At 46.8% G+C, this 17,821-nt stretch overlaps 1 protein-coding gene across 4 annotated transcripts in view; it reads right to left on the bottom strand.

The window, feature by feature from the left end:
* Positions 1 to 17,821, bottom strand: part of nxn (nucleoredoxin) — a 227,311-nt gene that overhangs the window by 46,318 nt on the left and 163,172 nt on the right. For all 4 annotated transcript variants that reach the window (XM_043718204.1, XM_043718207.1, XM_043718206.1 and 1 more), the window contains one exon: positions 11,517 to 11,623. In XM_043718204.1, the coding sequence (XP_043574139.1) occupies positions 11,517 to 11,623 (107 nt within the window). The remainder of the gene's footprint in view (positions 1 to 11,516; positions 11,624 to 17,821) is intronic.

The following is a 17,821-nucleotide window of genomic DNA, read 5'->3' as shown; positions in this document are numbered from 1 at the left end:
CTGCCCACGAACAAGCACAAAATTCAACCTGGCACTGGGTTGCCATTTTTTGGGACAATGTCAATACGATGTTTAATGCTGTGAAACACCCAACTGACACTAAACTGGGACTCATGGCCAATGAGTTGAGGCTTTAAGCATTGTTCAAGGTGAGTAGAGGTGCTGAGAGGCTAAAAGAGACTGCAGGTGACTGAAGGCATGACCAGCAATTTCAATTCACAAAGTCTAATAAGAATTAAGGAAGAATCAAAGGGGACAAATAACAAGCAGCCTCCAGCTCGTGGTTCAAAGGCAACAGTGTGAAAGCCTTCAAGCAATTTGTCTGTTTGGAATAAAGATTAGTTTGACAACTTGTCAATGTAGTCCTTGCACAGAGCTGTTGCCTGTGATGTACACTTCAGGCATAATCTGACTTCAAAAGGCCACCTGTCCACAGTGACCATCCTGATATCTAATTTCTGACGATTGAGTAAATCAGCGATGAACCTGGGTCAGTCGACTGACCATCTGTTTGCAAAGGACCACCTAAAGGCGGTCCCACATGGGGACCGAGATGTTACAGCACACTTCAAGCTGACCCACACACGGAGGGAAGCCAGAATTCCCAGAGAGGGAATGTCTACTCGAGGTTTAATATTTCCAGGTTGATAGTTTGGGGAAGGGGCGGGTGAGAAAAGAACGAAATTGAAGCCTCAAATTCTTTAAGCACTGGAACTGTCCTGGTGGGTTAAAGCTGCATGTACAGACCCACTGAAGGAGAGCAGGGGAGATAGTTATCAGCTGTCAAACCCAATGGCAGCTTCACTCCAACCCCTTCCCAAAACCTGTAAGTCTCAGAGAATGACCTCCATTCAGTGTTTGATCTTACTGTCCAATTTGGGATTGATGCCCATCCTAATTTGAATTTGGAAAATATTATTTGTACATCCCATTGGGAAATGTGAGGATGATTTTTGGGATTATGGGATATCATGTTGATCTTGAGCTCCATGCTTAAGAGACTCGATGTGAGACTGGGGTGGTGCAAGGTCAGGGTGGCATGCCCTTTGGGGGGTTAGTACAGACTTGATGGACCAAATAGCCTCTTTCCACACTGTAGGGATTCTATGAAGAGCAAGTCGACTCGTTCCCATCCTCCACTGTCCTTTCACCATCAACCAAACACCACCGAACCATTTTAATCCCATTTTCCAGCACTTTGTCCATAGCTTTGTACGCCCTGGCATCACAAGTGCACATTTAAACATTTCTTCAATATGATGAAGATTCCCTCCCTTCCCCACCCATACAGGCAGTGAGGAGGGTTTCCTGTCTGCCCCACCCTTAGAGGCAGTGATAAGGGTATCCTGTCTCTCCCACCCTTACAGGCAGTGATGAGGGTACCCTGTCTCTCCCACCCTTACAGGCAGTGAGGAGGGTTCCCTCACTCCCCCACCCTTACAGGCAGTGAGGAGGGTTCCCTCACTCCCCCACCCTTACAGGCAGTGATGAGGGTACCCTCAATCCCCACCCTTACAGGCAGCGATGAGGGTACCCTGTCTCTCCCACCCTTACAGGCAGCGATGAGGGTTCCCTCACTCCCCCACCCTTACAGGCAGTGATGAGGGTTCCCTCACTCCCCCACCCTTACAGGCAGTGAGTTTCAGATTCCCCACCACCCATTGGGCAAAAAACAAAATCCACATATCCCCTCCTGCCCCTTATCTTCAATCCATTCCCCCAGTTATTGATCCCCAGTTTCCTCCTGTTTACTGTGTCCATGCCCCTCAGAATGTTATACATCTCATATTGTAGATGGATGAAGTAAAACAAAAAATGGATGGAGGGAAACTAATGGGACTGCTGTTCATAGGAAGCCCGAACAAACTGGAAGGGCCGAATGGTCTCTTTCTGTGTGGTTGACCATACCACCCACAACCAATACCATCCTGAGATAAATAAAGGAGGGTAGGCCTGGAGAGCATTCACCTCACTGTGGGGAGATTACAAGATTTTACACAGGGTTTAATTTAAAAGATCCATGTTAAGAATGATACCTCGTCAGTGCAGCCGCTATTGATCTGAAAATTCTCAGCGGTAATGTGTGTGACTTCTCAGAGTGGCATTCTCTACATTTTCTTAGTCACCCCCGTAACCCACTGGCCTCAAACAGAAAATATTCTAATTCTCTACACAGTCTTGACAAGGTCCTGGCTGCAGACCAGAAAAATCACTTCCTGGATTTCACGGTTCAATTACAACACTTTAAAATAAATCTCTGGCATGGATTATTAAAATTTCAGGGATTTACAGGGGAAGTTTATAGTTACTTACTGCTTTCACAGTGATACAGCACTGCTCTAGATTGCTGGGGCTGGATTTTGTACTGGGTTCTTGACTCCAACATCAGGATTGTTTCACAGGGTCACAATCCTAAACTAGTCAATCTCATAAATCAGTCCAGATGGGTTTTTCTCCACCCCCAACCCCCGATCATCGACAATAGTTTCATGATTAGACTGTTAACCCCAGATTGTATTTTAACCGAATTTAAATTCCACCACGACATGATTTGAACCTGGGGCCCCAGAATGCTCCTGATTGGTTGTCTCCTGATGGTACCAGGTGGGGATGGCACAGGGAGGCTATTCACCCATCGTGCCTGCACCCACTCTTCAAACGGGCGTTAGAGTCATAGAGATGGAAACAGACCCTTCGAGCCAACCCGTCCATGCCGACAAGATATCCCAACCCAATCTAGTCCTAACCCAGTGCCAATCTACTGCGTTTTACCCATATCCCTGCACACCATTTCCACATACAGACCACCCAATGCCCCTCCTGAGTGCCCCCGTTGAACCCGAATCCACCACATTTCCAGGAATGCACTGCCATGCCCGCACTACTTGCTACCTGAGAAAGCTCATCCTTACTTCATCTTTGTTTGTTCCCCCGGTCACTTTAAATTTATTTCTTCTTGCTTTGAATGGGAACAGCTCCCCCCTGTCTACTCTGTCCAGCTCACTCATGATTTTGAAAACCTCAGTCAGCTCCGCACTCAGCCATTCTCTCTCCAAGGAGAACATTCTATCCCCGTCACTGCTCCTTCCCATCCCTGGATCCATTCTCATAAATCACTTCGGCACTCTCTCCAATGCATTCACATCCGTCCTGTATTGTGATACCCAGAACTGTGCTCAATACTTCAGCTGGGGTCTAACGAGTGTCTTATACCATTTCAACATCACCACCCTGTTATTCTGCTCCATGCCTCGATTAATAAAGCCCAGGTGCCATCTGCTTTATTAACTGCTCTCCACCTGTACTGCTACCTTCAGAGCTAGTGGGCGGTGGGGGTGGGGTATGGGCATTTGAAGGAGGGGGAAGGGACAGTTGGAAGAGGAGGAATGGCAAGATGAGGGGATGGAGATGGGGTATACAGGGGGTGGAAACTATAGGCATGGCGTGGGGAAATGGGGTAATAGAGTGAGAGAGAAAAATAACTCAAAGGTTGATCAGAGGTTGCACTTATTTTCAAGAAAAGGCAGTGTGCGGGGAGCACTGGTGTTGTGGAGGTCACTGGACTAGTAATGTAGAACCTAGGGAAATATTCTGGGGACACGTGTTCGAATCCCAGCATGGAAGACTGAAATAAATAAAATCCTGAAGTGAAAACCTGGTGACCCAGGTAGCCACTGTCGATCACTGTAGGAACCCATCCTCTCCAATAATGCCCTTCAGGATTTGGTCCATTGACCTGGTCTGGCCCAATGGAGATGGCTCTAAACTGCCCTCTGGGCAATTACTGCTGCTCCAGCTGGTGACTCCCGCATCCCGTGGGCAGAAACAACTGAAATGTTCGTGTGGAATTGCAGCTGCAGCTTCCAGACCAAATATTTTTCCAGACAAGACCCTACAGAAGAAGAGAAAGAGGGAGCTGGAAGAGGAAGGTAACTGAGACAAATCCTGGATTCAAGTGTACTCATCCTCCTTCCGTCTATAACTTGTGGGAAAACAGTAAGGACTAGGAGCAGGAGTAGGCCATCCCGTCCCTTGAGCCTGCTCTGCCGTTCAATAAGATCATGGCTGACCTTCTCATGAACTCAGCTCCACTCACCTGCTCGCTCACCATAACCCTTAATCCCTTGACTGTTCACAAATCTATCTACCTTTGCCTTAAAAACATACAACTGCTTCACTGGGCAGGGAATTCCACAGATTCACAATCCTTTGGCAGAATTGACAGCACGGTGGCTCAGTGGTTAGCACTGCTGCCTCACAGCACCAGGGTCCCAGGTTCGATTCCAGCCTCGGGCGACTCTCTGTGTGGAGTCTGCATGGGTTTCCTCCAGGTGCTCCAGTTTCCTCCCACAGTCCAAAGATGTGCAGCTCAGGTGAATTGGCCATGCTGAATTGTCCATAGTGTTAGGTGCATTAGTCAGAGGGAAATGGGTCTGGATGGGTTACTCTTTGGAGGGTCGGGGTGGACTGGTTGGGCCGAACGGCCTGTTTCCACACTGTAGGGAAGTTCCTTCTCAACTCAGTCCTAAATCTGCCCCCTAGTTCTAGTTTCACCCACCTGTGGAATCTACCTCCCTGTTTCTATCACATCCATTTCCTTCATAATTTTTTATGTTTCTATAAGATCCTCTCCTCATTCTTCTAAATTCCAATGAGTTAAGAAATATAGCACTGACTAAAAGTGTAGCTTTTAAAAGGGAACTGGCTCAATACAGCATCAGCTCACATACAAGTAGAATTTTGGAGACCAGTTTTTTAAAATTAATAATCATGGATTCTTCCTCCACGTTGGTAATGCTTCTAAGTGATTGAGAAGCATGTTTGATTTAAGTAAACTCCAGAGAAGTAGTTTACAATGAAACAAAATAAGAATGGACCACACAATAAAATTCATAACATTCATAACCTGATCACTTTAAATAGCTTGATTAAGTCAAAACCGAACTGCAAGTCAGAAATGCTTTTAGCGGTTACACCGAATATTCATTTTCTTGAATATTGGTTCTCAAATGTTTTCATTCCTGAGAAACTAGGATGGACGTTTAAGGAGATGTACAAAAACTTGCTTATTTTAGCTGAAAAATAGCTGTTCAACTTTTACCATCACAGAGGACTTCAGAAAGAGAGGAACTTTCTATGGAGCAGAGTGGGACCACGACGGTATATCTGGAAACAAATGAACTGAGAAGATCACAAATTCCTGACAGATTTTCTTTCCAAAGAGAGCAGAAGGCAGATGTAGCAGTCGGGAGTATGGTGCTGGAAAAGCACAGCAAGTCAGGAGCATCCGAGGAGCAGGAGAATCGACGTTTCGGGCAATCCTCATTGATCCCATGTGGTTGCAGGGTCCCAAGGTGGAATATGAGGCGTTCTTCCTCCGGGCGTCAGGTGGTAATGGTTTGACGGTAGAGGAGGCCCAGGACCTGCACGTCCTTGACGGAGTGTGAGGGGGATTTGAAGTGTTCAGCCATGGGGTGGCAGAAGTGGCAGAAGATGATGCGATTGCCGCACATGGCTGCAATTTGGAATACTGTGTGCAAGTCCGGTCTTCCTTCTATAGGAAGGATGTTGTGAAACTTGAAAGGGTTCAGAAAATATTCACAAGGATGTTGCCAGGGTAGAAGGGTTTGAGCTATAGGGAGAGGCTGAACAGGCTGGGGCTGTTTTCCCTGGAGCATCAGAGGCTGAGGGGTGACCTTATACAGGTTTATAAAATTATGAGGGACATGGATAGGGTAAACAGACAAGGTCTCTTCCCTGAGGTGGGGGAGTCCAGAACTAGTGGACATAGATTTAGGGTGAGAGGGGAAACATTTGAAAGGGACCTAAGGGGCAACGTTTTCACACAGAGGGTGGTGCGCGTATGGAATGAGCTGCCAGAGGAAGTGGTGGAGGCTGGTACAATTACAACATTTAAAAGTCAGCTGGATGGGTATATGAATAGGAAGGGTTTAGAGGGATATGGGCCAAGTGCTGGCAAATAGGACTAGATTAGGTTGGGATGACTGGTCAGCATGGACGGGTTTCTGTTTCCGTGCTGTACATCTCTATGACTCTGATTGATAAACAGAGCCATGAGAATGCAAGAGCAGAGTATTCATACTGGAACCGAGCAAATCACTGGGCAAGCCTCAAACTGGAGAAATGTGAACAACTTCAGGGCAGGCACCTCAGACAAGACGCAAAGCCTTTGAATGGATACTGCGGGGGTTAATCCAGGATGTTAACAGGGATGACGAAATTCAGTCCTGGAAGAGAGCAGACTTTTCCCTTAGACTGGAGAAAGTTAAGACCAAATAATGTCATAGTAGTGGGCCATTAGGCCCATTGAGTCTGCTCTGCTATTCAATGAGGTTATAGCTGATCTGAAATCACTCAACTCCACTTTCCTGCTTTATCACTGTAATCCTGGATTCCCTGACTGATTAAAAGTCTATCTCAGCTTTGAATGTACTTAATGACCTAACCGCAAAGGATGTTTAAAGGGTAGCTCATCGAGACTTGCAAGGTGATGAGAGATATTGACAGACAAATGGAGAAAATGATGGGTATCATCTACAAGGGGAAGGGAAAAACACTCTTTCTCTTTCGATGGAGATCTGTGTCACTTGCTCCAAGTGGATGTCAGATGGACTCTGTGAGCAAATCGAAAAGGGAGGGGGTCAGGTACCGGAGGTGGAGAAACTTTACAGGATGACGTACAAAAACAGGGTAAGGAGCTAACCACAACCCGGCGTCGCTCAGAGGCAGGACATCAGCCTCATTCTGCTCCTAATGAGTATGGTCTTAGCCTTCTCCGATCCAATAGTCACGGCTTCAGCCCCAATGGCATCTGGTAAACCTCCTCAGTAATACAGAACTTCAGCTTTATTTCAAAACTATATTCATAAAAGTCATCTATAAGAACATACAAAAGTTCTAAATCATGTATGTACAGCTTTTGCTGAAAACAAACTGGAATTTTGACATTTCTCAGAGTTTCTCTATAGTTGCAAAACAATATCAAAGACATTTCCTACTTATGCAGGAAACGATTTATGCTCATTTTGAGGCATCAGGAGGGTGTGACAACTGATGGATCCTTGACATAGTTTAGCAGGAAGAGCTCAGAAAGTGGTCTTTCCCCACTGCGCCTCAGCACCAACTGCCCCAGGCTTTAGTACGTCCCTCAGCACGTAGTCCTGGAACTCGGAATCGCCAGTCTACACCACTCGGTCAGGGTCAACTCCTTGCTCTGGAAGACCAACAAGGTTCGGGCAGACCAAAGAGAGTCTTTCATTGAGTTGATGGTCCTTCAGGCACAGTTGATGTTTGTTTTGGTATGTGTCCCAGGGAACAGCCCGTAGAGCACAGAGCCGTGTGTCACGGAGCTGTTTGGGATGAACATCGACACAAATCACTGCATCTTCCTCCAGGCTTCCTTCACAAAGGCACATTCCAGCAGGAACTGGGTGACAGTCTGTACCCCGCCCCCACCCAGCAGCTGCTTTGAGGGCAGTGTGCGGTGACACAGACTGACCGGGCCTACATGGAGGGTCTCACAGGGAGGGCCCTTCTCTCCACTAGCCAAGTGATGTCTTGGTGCTTAGTGGAAAGTTCTGGCGGTGAGGCGTTCTGCCAAATTACTTTGACAGTCTGTTCAGGGAACAACCTGAGAAGATCCACCCTCTCCTTTTCCCTCAGGGTTTGGAGAACATTACATGCTGACCACTCCCTGTGGTCAAAGGTGTTTTCCTGTAAAACTATTTCCATGAAGGGTAGGTCACGCAGAACTGTCCAACTACTGGCAGTGTTCCACGGCACCAAGGATAGACTCATCCTTCGCAACACCGGGGACAGGTAGAACCTCAGTACGTTGTGACACTTGGTGTGTGTGTACCGAGGGTCAACGCACAGCTTGATGCAGCCATGAGGATGAGAGTGGGCTTGGGTACATCCCTCACCCTCCTTAACCAGAGTTATGTACCTGATACCCCTGCAGACACAGTCCATCTTAGACCTCCAGATACAATGGAAGACGAAAAACTCAGCAGGTCTGGCAGCATCTTGTGAAGAGAAATCAGAGTTAACGTTTCAGGTCCGGTGACCCTCCCTCAGAAGTGGAAGATGGCTCAGGATTGCCTGCCAGCTGACAACCCGGGTGTTTACCTGCAGCGGAGAGGGGGCGGTGTACTCATAAGCCCCAGCACCTGTCTCACCTTGGCAATATGCCACTCCCAAGTTATTGTGAGGACGGAGCAGTACAGCCTCAGAGGAGGCAGGGTGCTGAGAGTTGTGGGTGTGGGATCTGAAGTTGATGTGGGCAGGGGTCTGCTTGGTAAGATGATTCCCCACTTTCGTACATACCCCCCGCACCACTGTCCATTTCTCTGACTGTACAGACCAGAGGAGATACAGAATTTCTGATGCAAGAACACAAGGACAGTGCTACTGTAGGATTCCTCTGTTGGTGCACAGAAACAAAAGATTTTCAATCAAAGTGTTTTGGACAAGAACAGCCAAGCCGTACCCCCTGCTGCTAATTAGCTTCCTGTAGTTGGTTTTTGCTCTGTGCCCAGCTCCAGCCCCAACAATGGAGCTGGGATTACACTACACTCAGAGCTCAAACAAATTACTGGTCTTTCAGTCAAACATTAGACAATAGACAATAGGTGCAGGAGTAGGCCATTCTGCCCTTCGAGCCTGCACCACCATTCAATATGATCATGGCTAATCATCTTTAATCAGTATCCTGTTCCTGCCTTATCTCCATAACCCTTGATCTCACTATCCTTGAGAGCTCTATCCAACTCTTTCTTAAACGAATCTGGGGCAGTGCATTCCACACAGCCACCACTCTCTGGGTGAAGAAGTTTCTCCTCATCTCTGTCCTAAATGGCCTACCCCTTTTTTTTAAGCTGTGTCCTCTGGTTCGGGACTCACCCATCAGCGGAAACATGTTTCCTGCCTCCAGAGTGTCCAATCCTTTAGTAGTCTAATAACAAGTCTATACCAGGGTTTATCACTCACATGAGCCAGTAACTAACCATCAAAGTATTTCTGACCAAGATTATGAGTCACGCCCAACTCACTACAAGGTTAATTCCTACCCATTTCACAGAGTGATCAAATGCTTTGATCTGAAATGTTGGTGATCATTGATCTAATTTCAATTGCATTTTGTCAGAGGGTTTCATCACGTGTCACTGTTCAGATTCCCCCTGGCCCACCAGGTGTATGCTCACACAATGGGCTTTTCCCATTGGATTGAAGAAGGATGAGAGGTGACTTGATAGAGGTCTACAAGATGTTGAGAGGCAGAGAGTGAATAGACAGAGACTTTTCGCCAGGGTGGAAATAGCTATCATGAGGGGGCATAATTTTAAGGTGATTGGAGGAAGGTTTAGAGGAGATGTCAGAGGGAGGTTCTTTACACAGAGAGTGGTGGGTGTGTAGAATGCAATGGTAGTAGAGGCAGAGAGATTAGGGACATTGAAGTGACTCTTGGATAGGCACATGGAAGATAGTACAATGTCAGGTATGTAGAGCAGCCTGATCTTAGAGTAGGTAAAAGGTCGGCACAACATCAAGGGCTGAAGGGCCTGTACCGTGCTGTATTATTCTGTGTACATCAGCTTGTCCCAGTACACCCTGCCAGAAACATACAGCAACAGAAGCTCAGACACCAGTGGTCGCTTCCTTTGTGCATTGAACCTCATGCCACTGATCATTGCCAAGACTGAAGTGAGCTGGAAGACTCTGTTTGACGGTGAACAGAAAGTTCCAGCATTGCAATGGCTTTCTGAGCTGCACCCATCCAGGCCAGTGGGGAGTATTCCATCACATCCCCAACTTGTGCCTTGTAGATGGTGGACAGGCTTTGGGAGTCAGGAGGTGCGTTACTCACCTCTATATTGCTAGACTTGCTGTTGTCGCCCCTGTATTTATATGGCTGGTCCAGGTCAGCTTCTGGTCAATGGTGAACTCCTAGAATGTTGATTCTGGGGTACTCAGCAATGCAATTGCCATTGACCATCAAGGGGCGATAGTTACATTCTCTCGTTTGAGTTGATTATCACCTGTCTTCCTCAAATTGACATGCTGTCCACCCTGAACATTGAGGACTTTGTCAAGAGGGTCCATGATTTAGGACATAGGAAAAGCAATGACCGATATCTGAAGAACACATAATTAAAGGGCAACTCCAATGCGTGTGGGCTGGAATATAGAGGGATGGGAGAGATGTTAAAGCTGGACAGAGTTCTGGTTAGATTCCAATTGCAGGAGGGAGGGTATTGAGAGCCTTAAGATTAGAGTTAGACCCTTCAGGAGTGATCTCAGGAAGCAGTTCTCCACACTAAAGCCAGTTGAAATTTGGAACATTCGCCCCCCCCGAACATTTGTTGAGGCTGGGGTTAATTGCAAACAATAAAACTGAGATGGACAGATTTTCCTTGGCCATGGGATATTCAGGGTCATAATCCCAAGGTTGGCCTATCGGTTTAAATTAATGACCAGGCCAGAACCAACTGAATGATGGAACAAAAATACAGAGAACGCTGGAGAAACTCAGCACATCAGGTGCGACTCTCATGTTGGAACAGGCTTGAGGGGCTGAATGGTGTCCTCCTATTCCTGTGTTACGGGCCTACCTTTTATTCATTCATGGGATGAGGGTGTCGCTGGCTGGGCCAGCATTTAATGCCCCATCCCTAATTGCCCCAGAGGGCAGTTGAGAGTCAACCACGCTGCTGTGGGTCTGGAGTCACATGTAGGCCAGACAAGGATGGCAGTTTCCTTCCTTAAAGGACATTAATGAATCAGAGGGGTTGTTCCCTGACAATGGCTAATCATCATTAGCCTCCTAATTCCAGATTCTCACTGAATTCAAATTCTAGCAACTGCTGTGGTGCGACTCGAACATTGGTCCCCAGGACATTACCTTGGTTTACTGGTATTAACAATCCAGTGACAATACCCTAGGCCAACACCTCTGCCAAAAGGTAACCCAGTAAGATGGTTTCAACTCCAAATGTGTGTTGGTGGGAGCAATGAGTTCTACTCACTGGTTACTCCACCCTGCACTGGCTGGCTTGACAAGGACAGAGATAGACTGGAGCCAACTCAGCGGGCAGTTTTAAACAAATTCACTGCACATTTTGGGGTTCAAGCATGATGTCTGTGGAATTAACATTTTGGGATTCCCACAGCAAACCGTACAGCAGCTCCTCACATCTGTGCGGTTAAATCAACATTGGAGAGGAGATGTAAGTAGCGATTTGAAAAACGAGAGAGTGAGGACTGCAGATGCTGGACTGGGTGGTGCTGGGAAAGCACAGCCAGTCAGGCAGCATCTGAGGAGCAGGAGAATCATCGTTTCAAGCTTAAGCTATTCATCAGTAATGCAGCTCGATTCTCCTGCTCCTCGGTTGCTGCCTGACCGGCTGTGCTTTTCCAGCACCACATGTTTTGACAGCAATTTAACAACGTAATATCAGACCGGCCGGGTTACCATGAATGATGTTCGCTACATGTACCTTGTATGCCATAATTCCAATTGAGCCGTGACCTTCTGGCTTCATCGGTGTACGGTACAGCTAACCACGGCATCTCGTTAAAATACTGTTTAAAGGAGTCTTCTGACCTGAGGGGTAAAGAATGGCAGCACTGAAACAGTCTGGTGTGTTTTTTTGCAAACGGTTATGAGTTGATGCAAGGGGTGGAGTGGGTGGGGGGGGGGAAGAAATGCAGTTCAAGAGGCAGCAGATGTTGTTACCACCAATACTCTGGATGGGACGCCCCTCAGAGGACTGGCGCCGATTCGATGGGCTGAATGGCCTCTTTCTGCCCTGCAGGGATTTGATGACCCTCTGCCACATTCCTCGTGAGGGTTTTCCTCCCAGTCCAGCCACCCACCATTGTCACTACCTTGCCTCCGTGGCACTTTACTGACTGCTTCCCCCAGACAAAAGCGACTGAGGCTGGGGCACGGGAAAGCTGATGAGTACGGCCAAATGCCCAAGCCACAAAATAGGGAGTGCCCACCTCCTGCCTCTCTGGCTTGATATTTATTCATTTACTTGGCGCCGACCAGCTGCCAAAGCCCCAGCAGACTGCCAGCAGTGTTTTGAGCAGTGACACCAAACATCGGTGACAGAGAGTGATGCCAGGTCCTCTGTACAGCTTCTCCAGCTGAAAACAGGGCATTGCTTGTCCAACGACCCTTCCCGTTCACCTCTGCTGTCAGGACGGCCAACTACCTGTGGTGTCTGCAAACAGGAAGTCGTGGGCTTCTAGACTTTACCACACTTAGCAATCATCAAAGCTACAATCTCTTTATTCTAAAATGACACAAAATGCTGGAGAAACTCAGCAGTTCTGACAGTATTCGGGGCAAAAGAAACAGAGTCAACATTCGCTGTTCTAAAGTAGGGCCACACTGGATTTGAATCTCTGTTTTTCTCTCTCTCTGAGTTTCTCCAGCACTTTCTGCTCCCTTTTCAGATTTTCAGCACCAGCTGGACTCTGCTATTATTATAACTTATTTATTTTGGTTAGTTCTGGCAAAAAATCGATCTGTAGCATCCATTCTACTCCTCTCTCCACAGGTGTTGCCTGACCTGCTGAGTATTTGCGGCATTTTCTGTTTTTTATTTCAGATTTCCAGCTCCACAGCATTTTCCTTCAGTAACACGTTTCACTTCTTTACCTGTCACGTGATCATCCTGTTTCTCGCTTGCATCATCATCATCACCTTTTTTGACATTTAATCTCCCTGCCCATCCATCCAGCACAGAACAGACCCTTCAGCCCAACCAGTCCATAATCCCAAACTAAATTAGTCCCACCTGCCTGCTCTGGGCCCATCTCCCTCCAAACCTTTCCCATTCATGTACTTACCCAAATGTCCTTTAAACGTTGTAACTGTGCTCACACCCACCACTTCCCCAGGAAGTTCATTCCACACACGAACCACTCTCTGTTGTCCCTCATGTCCTTTCGCCCCTCACATTAGAAATGTACCCGCTAGTCTTGAAATCCCCCACCCTAGGGATACAAACATCAGCCTTACCCACAGCCCTCATGACTTTATAAACCTCCAAAAGGTCACCCCTCAGCTTCCTACGCTCCAGGGAAAAAAACTCCCAGCCTATCCTGCCTCTCCTTGTAACATGTCACATCGAGAGGGAATGGGCGGCACGGTGGCTCAGTGGTTAGCACTGCTGCCTCACAGCGCCAGGGACCTGGGTTCAATTCCCCCCTCAGGCGACTGTCTGTGTGGAGTTTGCACATTCTCCCCGTGTCTGTGTGGGTTTCCTCCGGGTGCTCCGGTTTCCTCCCACAGTCCAAAGATGTGCAGGTTAGATGAATTGGCCATGCTAAATTGCCCATAGTGTTAGGTGTAGGGGAACAGGTCTGGGTGGGTTGGACCGAAGGGCCTGTTTCAACACTGTAGGGAATCTAATCTAATGGAAAGGTTTGTCTGAATGAAGATGGTTATTTCAGTTATGCAGGGCAGTGGTGAGACCCCATCTAGATTACTGTGCATTCTCCTGGCCCCATTATTTATGGATCATTCTCACTGGTGTCTTTATTGCCTGTTAAAAAGCAGCAATTGTGAATTATTTCCCAGCTCATTTGAGATCTTAACTAAAGAAATAACAAGATTGGATCCTGGTTGGGGAAAACACACCTGCCTTTCACCTTATCTATAGCCCTCATGACTGTATAAACCTCAAGGTCACCCCTCAAACTCCTGTGAAAAAAGTCCCAGCCTATCCTTATAACTCAAACCCTCCAGTCCCATGTAGGCCAGAACCATCTGCCCTGGTGGGATTTGAACCCAGAACATGAGCCATGTTTCCGGATCAATAGTCTAGCAATAATACCACTGGACTATTACCTCCCTGTAATACCACAATACTTCAACTTGTGTCACTGCTCAAGCAGAACAGAGTCGACAGTGTGAGAGTAAGGTCAAGAAGTTTTGGATTATGGAGCAAAGATGGAATTGAGGTGCCAATCAGTGATGAACAGCCGGCTCATTTTCTGAGGTGAGCATTGTCTACTGTTATGTTGATTGAGCTACACTCTGACTGGCTATCTCTCAAGGGGCTGAGTGGCCTCCCCTCAATCACACAGCATTATGGGTTAGCTCTTCATCATTCATGGGATGTGAACAGTTGCCCAGAGGGCAGTTAAGAGCCAACAACATTATTGTGGGTCTGGAATCACACGTAGGCCAGACCAGGTACGTTTGGCAAGTTTACATCCCTAAATGGCATCAATGAATCGGATGAGGGTTACACTGATAGTGGAGTGCGCTAGCTTTATATTCCAGATTTTTAATTGGGTTCAGAATTCACCACCTGTTTTGGTGGGATTTGAACCCACCATCCACAGAACATTAACCAAGGGTTCTGGATAACTACTCCAATGGCATTATCACCACACCAATGGATATCAGAGCTGCTGTATGTCGGCTAATCCAAATGTAGTCCTCAGAGGAGGAAGAAGCAGCCAACCATTTTTTTAACAACACGGTCCTATTTCTGTGTTTATATTCACCAGTTTATCAGGCTTGAATTTCTCAGGCCTGGAGATTTTGAAAGGATTGTTTACTCACCCTGCTGCATCATGGGAAGAAAAATGCAACCGAGGTCTCTTTGCTTGACACATTTTCACTATAAATTTGTATTGTTGTCAGACTAAGAGACCTCGGTTGCATTTATCTTCCCATGATGCAGTGGGGTGAGTAAACAATCCTTTCCAAATCAAATTTATAGTGAAAATGTTTTTAAATGGTGCAGTATCGGAAGTTTGTGGAACACAAGAATTGAAAGCTCTCAATCCTAGGGACTAAGTGGTCAGGTCAGGGTGTGCAGCAAGATGGCTGTTGTTCTTTTAATTCTCTTTAGCCCCTTCCTCCTCCTTTTACTGACAAACAACTAGTCCTTCTGGCACGTAGGTCTTACAAGAGAGTGCCAAAATCCCAATGATTTATGCACAGAATACAACACAAGGCAGGCTGAAACCTGACATTTAATAAGTATGTCTGTTGTTCAACAGCTGCCAAGTTATCTCAAAGCTGTCCAGCACAGGAAAAAGCTTATGTTTATAATTAAAGTCACTGGTTATAAATACTTGTGAAAGAATGTGAGGACCAGTGCTGGCCTTATACCAGCCCCAATTCTGACCTTCATGTTGCTTTCATTGCAATGTCAAGCACAGGTATTGGACATTTCTTCCCTACTCCAGCCCATCCTTTATCTCTCATTGTCTTTCTTTCTCACACACAATTGCTCAGTGAGAATACAATAGGTTAGGCAAGGGGAGTACACAGGACCTGCGATGTCAAGGGTCACAGGCATACAAGAACATCAGCACTTTCACGTTCTCCTCCAGATTTTACACCCTGAACGCACACTGACTGTTCCCACATCCCAACATTCCTGGGTCAAAATGCTCAAGTCCCCTTGACAACGGCACTATTTGTGCGCCTACAGCACAATTAATGGTAGGATCTTGGTGAGTGTTGTTGAACAGAAGGACCGAGGGGTTCAGGCATATAATTCTTTGAAGTTTGCACCATTGGTAGACAGGCTGATTAAGAAGGCATTTAGCATGCTTGTCTTCATTGCTCAGATATTTGAATATTAGAGTGGGGAGGCAGGGTGGCTCAGTGGTTAGCACTGCTGCCTCACAGTGCTAGGGACCTGGGTCCAATTCCACCCTTGGATGACTGTCTGTGTGGTGTTTGTATGTTCTTCCTGTGTCTGTGTGGGTTTCCTCTGGGTGCTCTGGTTTCCTCCCACAGTCCAAAGATGTGCAGGCTGGGTGAATTGACCATGGAAAATGCAGTGTAACAGGGATGGGGTGGGATGCTCTCCAGAGGGTTGGTAGGAGTTTGATAGGCTGCTTCCATGTTGTAAGGATGCTCTGATTCTAGCCTCTGGGAAGTCATGTTGAGGTTGCACAGGTGAGGCCTCTTCTGGAGTACTGTGTCTAGTCCTGTCACAGGAAGGACATTATTAAGCTTGAGAGGGTCAGAAGTGATTTAGCAGGTGGGTGGAATGGAAGGTTTGAGTTATAGGGAAAGGCTGGATAGCCTGTGACTTTTTTCACTGGAGTGTCGGAGATTGAGAGTAACGTTATGGTGATTTTTAAAATCATGAGGTGTGTGGATAAGGTGAATAAGAGGTGTCTTTTCCTTAGGGTAGGCAATTTTGAGAGTAGGGGGGGGATATTTTTAAGGTGAGAGGAGAAATATTTAAGAAAGACATGGGGGCAACATTTTTACACAGACAGTGGTCAGGGTGTTGGATGAATTTCTAGAGAAAGTGATTGGCATGGGTACAGTTACACGTTTAGATGACATATGAATAAGTACATGAATACATGTGTTTGGAAGGATATGGGCCAAGCGCAGGCAGGTGGGACTAGTTTAGTTTGGGATAATGGTCGGCATGGACTGTCTGGGCCGAAGGGTCTGTTTCCACGTTCTAGGACTCTGTGACTCAAAAAGGTGGCTCACTAACACATTCTCAAGGGCAGTTAGGGATGGGTAATAAATTCCTGTCATGGCAGCACGTGTACGATGATGATGTCAAATAGGCACAAGTGGGATTGGTAACTGCAAAGGTCTCTGTCGAGTAAGTGCCGTGTCTTCTACCGACTGACAACCATGTTCTGCGAGACTGCACGACAGAGTTGGTTCCTAGCTGGCCCTGCCAACCCAGTCAGGAATCCTGATACCTTAGCGATTTGAAATAAACTGAGAAGTCTCAACACCAAGTAATGAGTTTTAATTCAAACTGTGAACAATTTGTTGGATGGTGAATGGAACACAGAGGCTCCCTTCAGAGCAGAGAAAGCTAAGGGCAGATCTGATCATGGTCTTTCCAATTCAAGAAGGAATAGACTTGAGTGAATAAAGAAAAACTGTGACCAACGGGTGAGAGATCAATGAGCTAACCCTAACCCTGTCCCTAACTCTAACTCTATCCCTAGTGCGGCTGTTGGGTATGTTATGTTGGATAAAAGATCCAACCTCCAACTCATCTCAACTGTTCTAGACGTTTCCATTTGACAGGCTTGAACTTCTCAGGCCTGGAGATTTGGAAAGGATTGTTTACTCACCCTACTGTGTCACGGGAAGATAAATCCTGTCAAGGTCTTTTAGCTTGACAAAGTGGCAAATTAATAGTGAGACGCGCTTAAATGGTGCAGCATCAGAAATTTGAAGGGACATGTTGTGTCGGCCTCAAGGTTGGAAGCCATTAAGTTGTAGGGCCTAACAGATTCAAAGGGAAGGTTTGTTAATGGCTATTCTAATAACCAGTGACTGGTTCAAGAATGAAAACCAGATGTGAAATCACAACCTACTGTAGGATTTGGGTGTAAAAGGATTTTGGGTGTGCAAAATATCACCCACTCCTGCCTTAGAACATTACAGCGCTGTCCAGGCCCTTCAGCTCTTGATGCTGTGCCAACCTGTGAAACCCATATGAAGCCCATCTAACCTACACTATTCCATTTCCATCCACATCTTTATCCAATGACCATTTAAATGCCCTTAGAGTTGGTGAGTCTACTGCTGTTGCGGGCAGGATGCTGCCCTTGGAAAATGGCAGGGTGCTGAGCTTCCAGGAGAAAGTGAGGGCTGCAGATGCTGGAGATCAGAGCTGAAAATGTGCTGCTGGAAAAGCGCAGCAGGTCAGGCAGCATCCAAGGAACAGGAGAATCGACGTTTCAGGCATAAGCCTTTCTTCAGGAATGAGGAGAGTGTGCCAAGCAGGCTAAGATAAAAGGTAGGGAGGAGGGACTTGGGGGAGGGGCGTTG

This window comes from Chiloscyllium plagiosum, chromosome 28 (genome assembly GCF_004010195.1).
Source record: "Chiloscyllium plagiosum isolate BGI_BamShark_2017 chromosome 28, ASM401019v2, whole genome shotgun sequence".
Taxonomy (NCBI): Eukaryota; Metazoa; Chordata; class Chondrichthyes; order Orectolobiformes; family Hemiscylliidae; genus Chiloscyllium; species Chiloscyllium plagiosum.
This window is presented reverse-complemented; position numbering and strand designations above follow the sequence as displayed.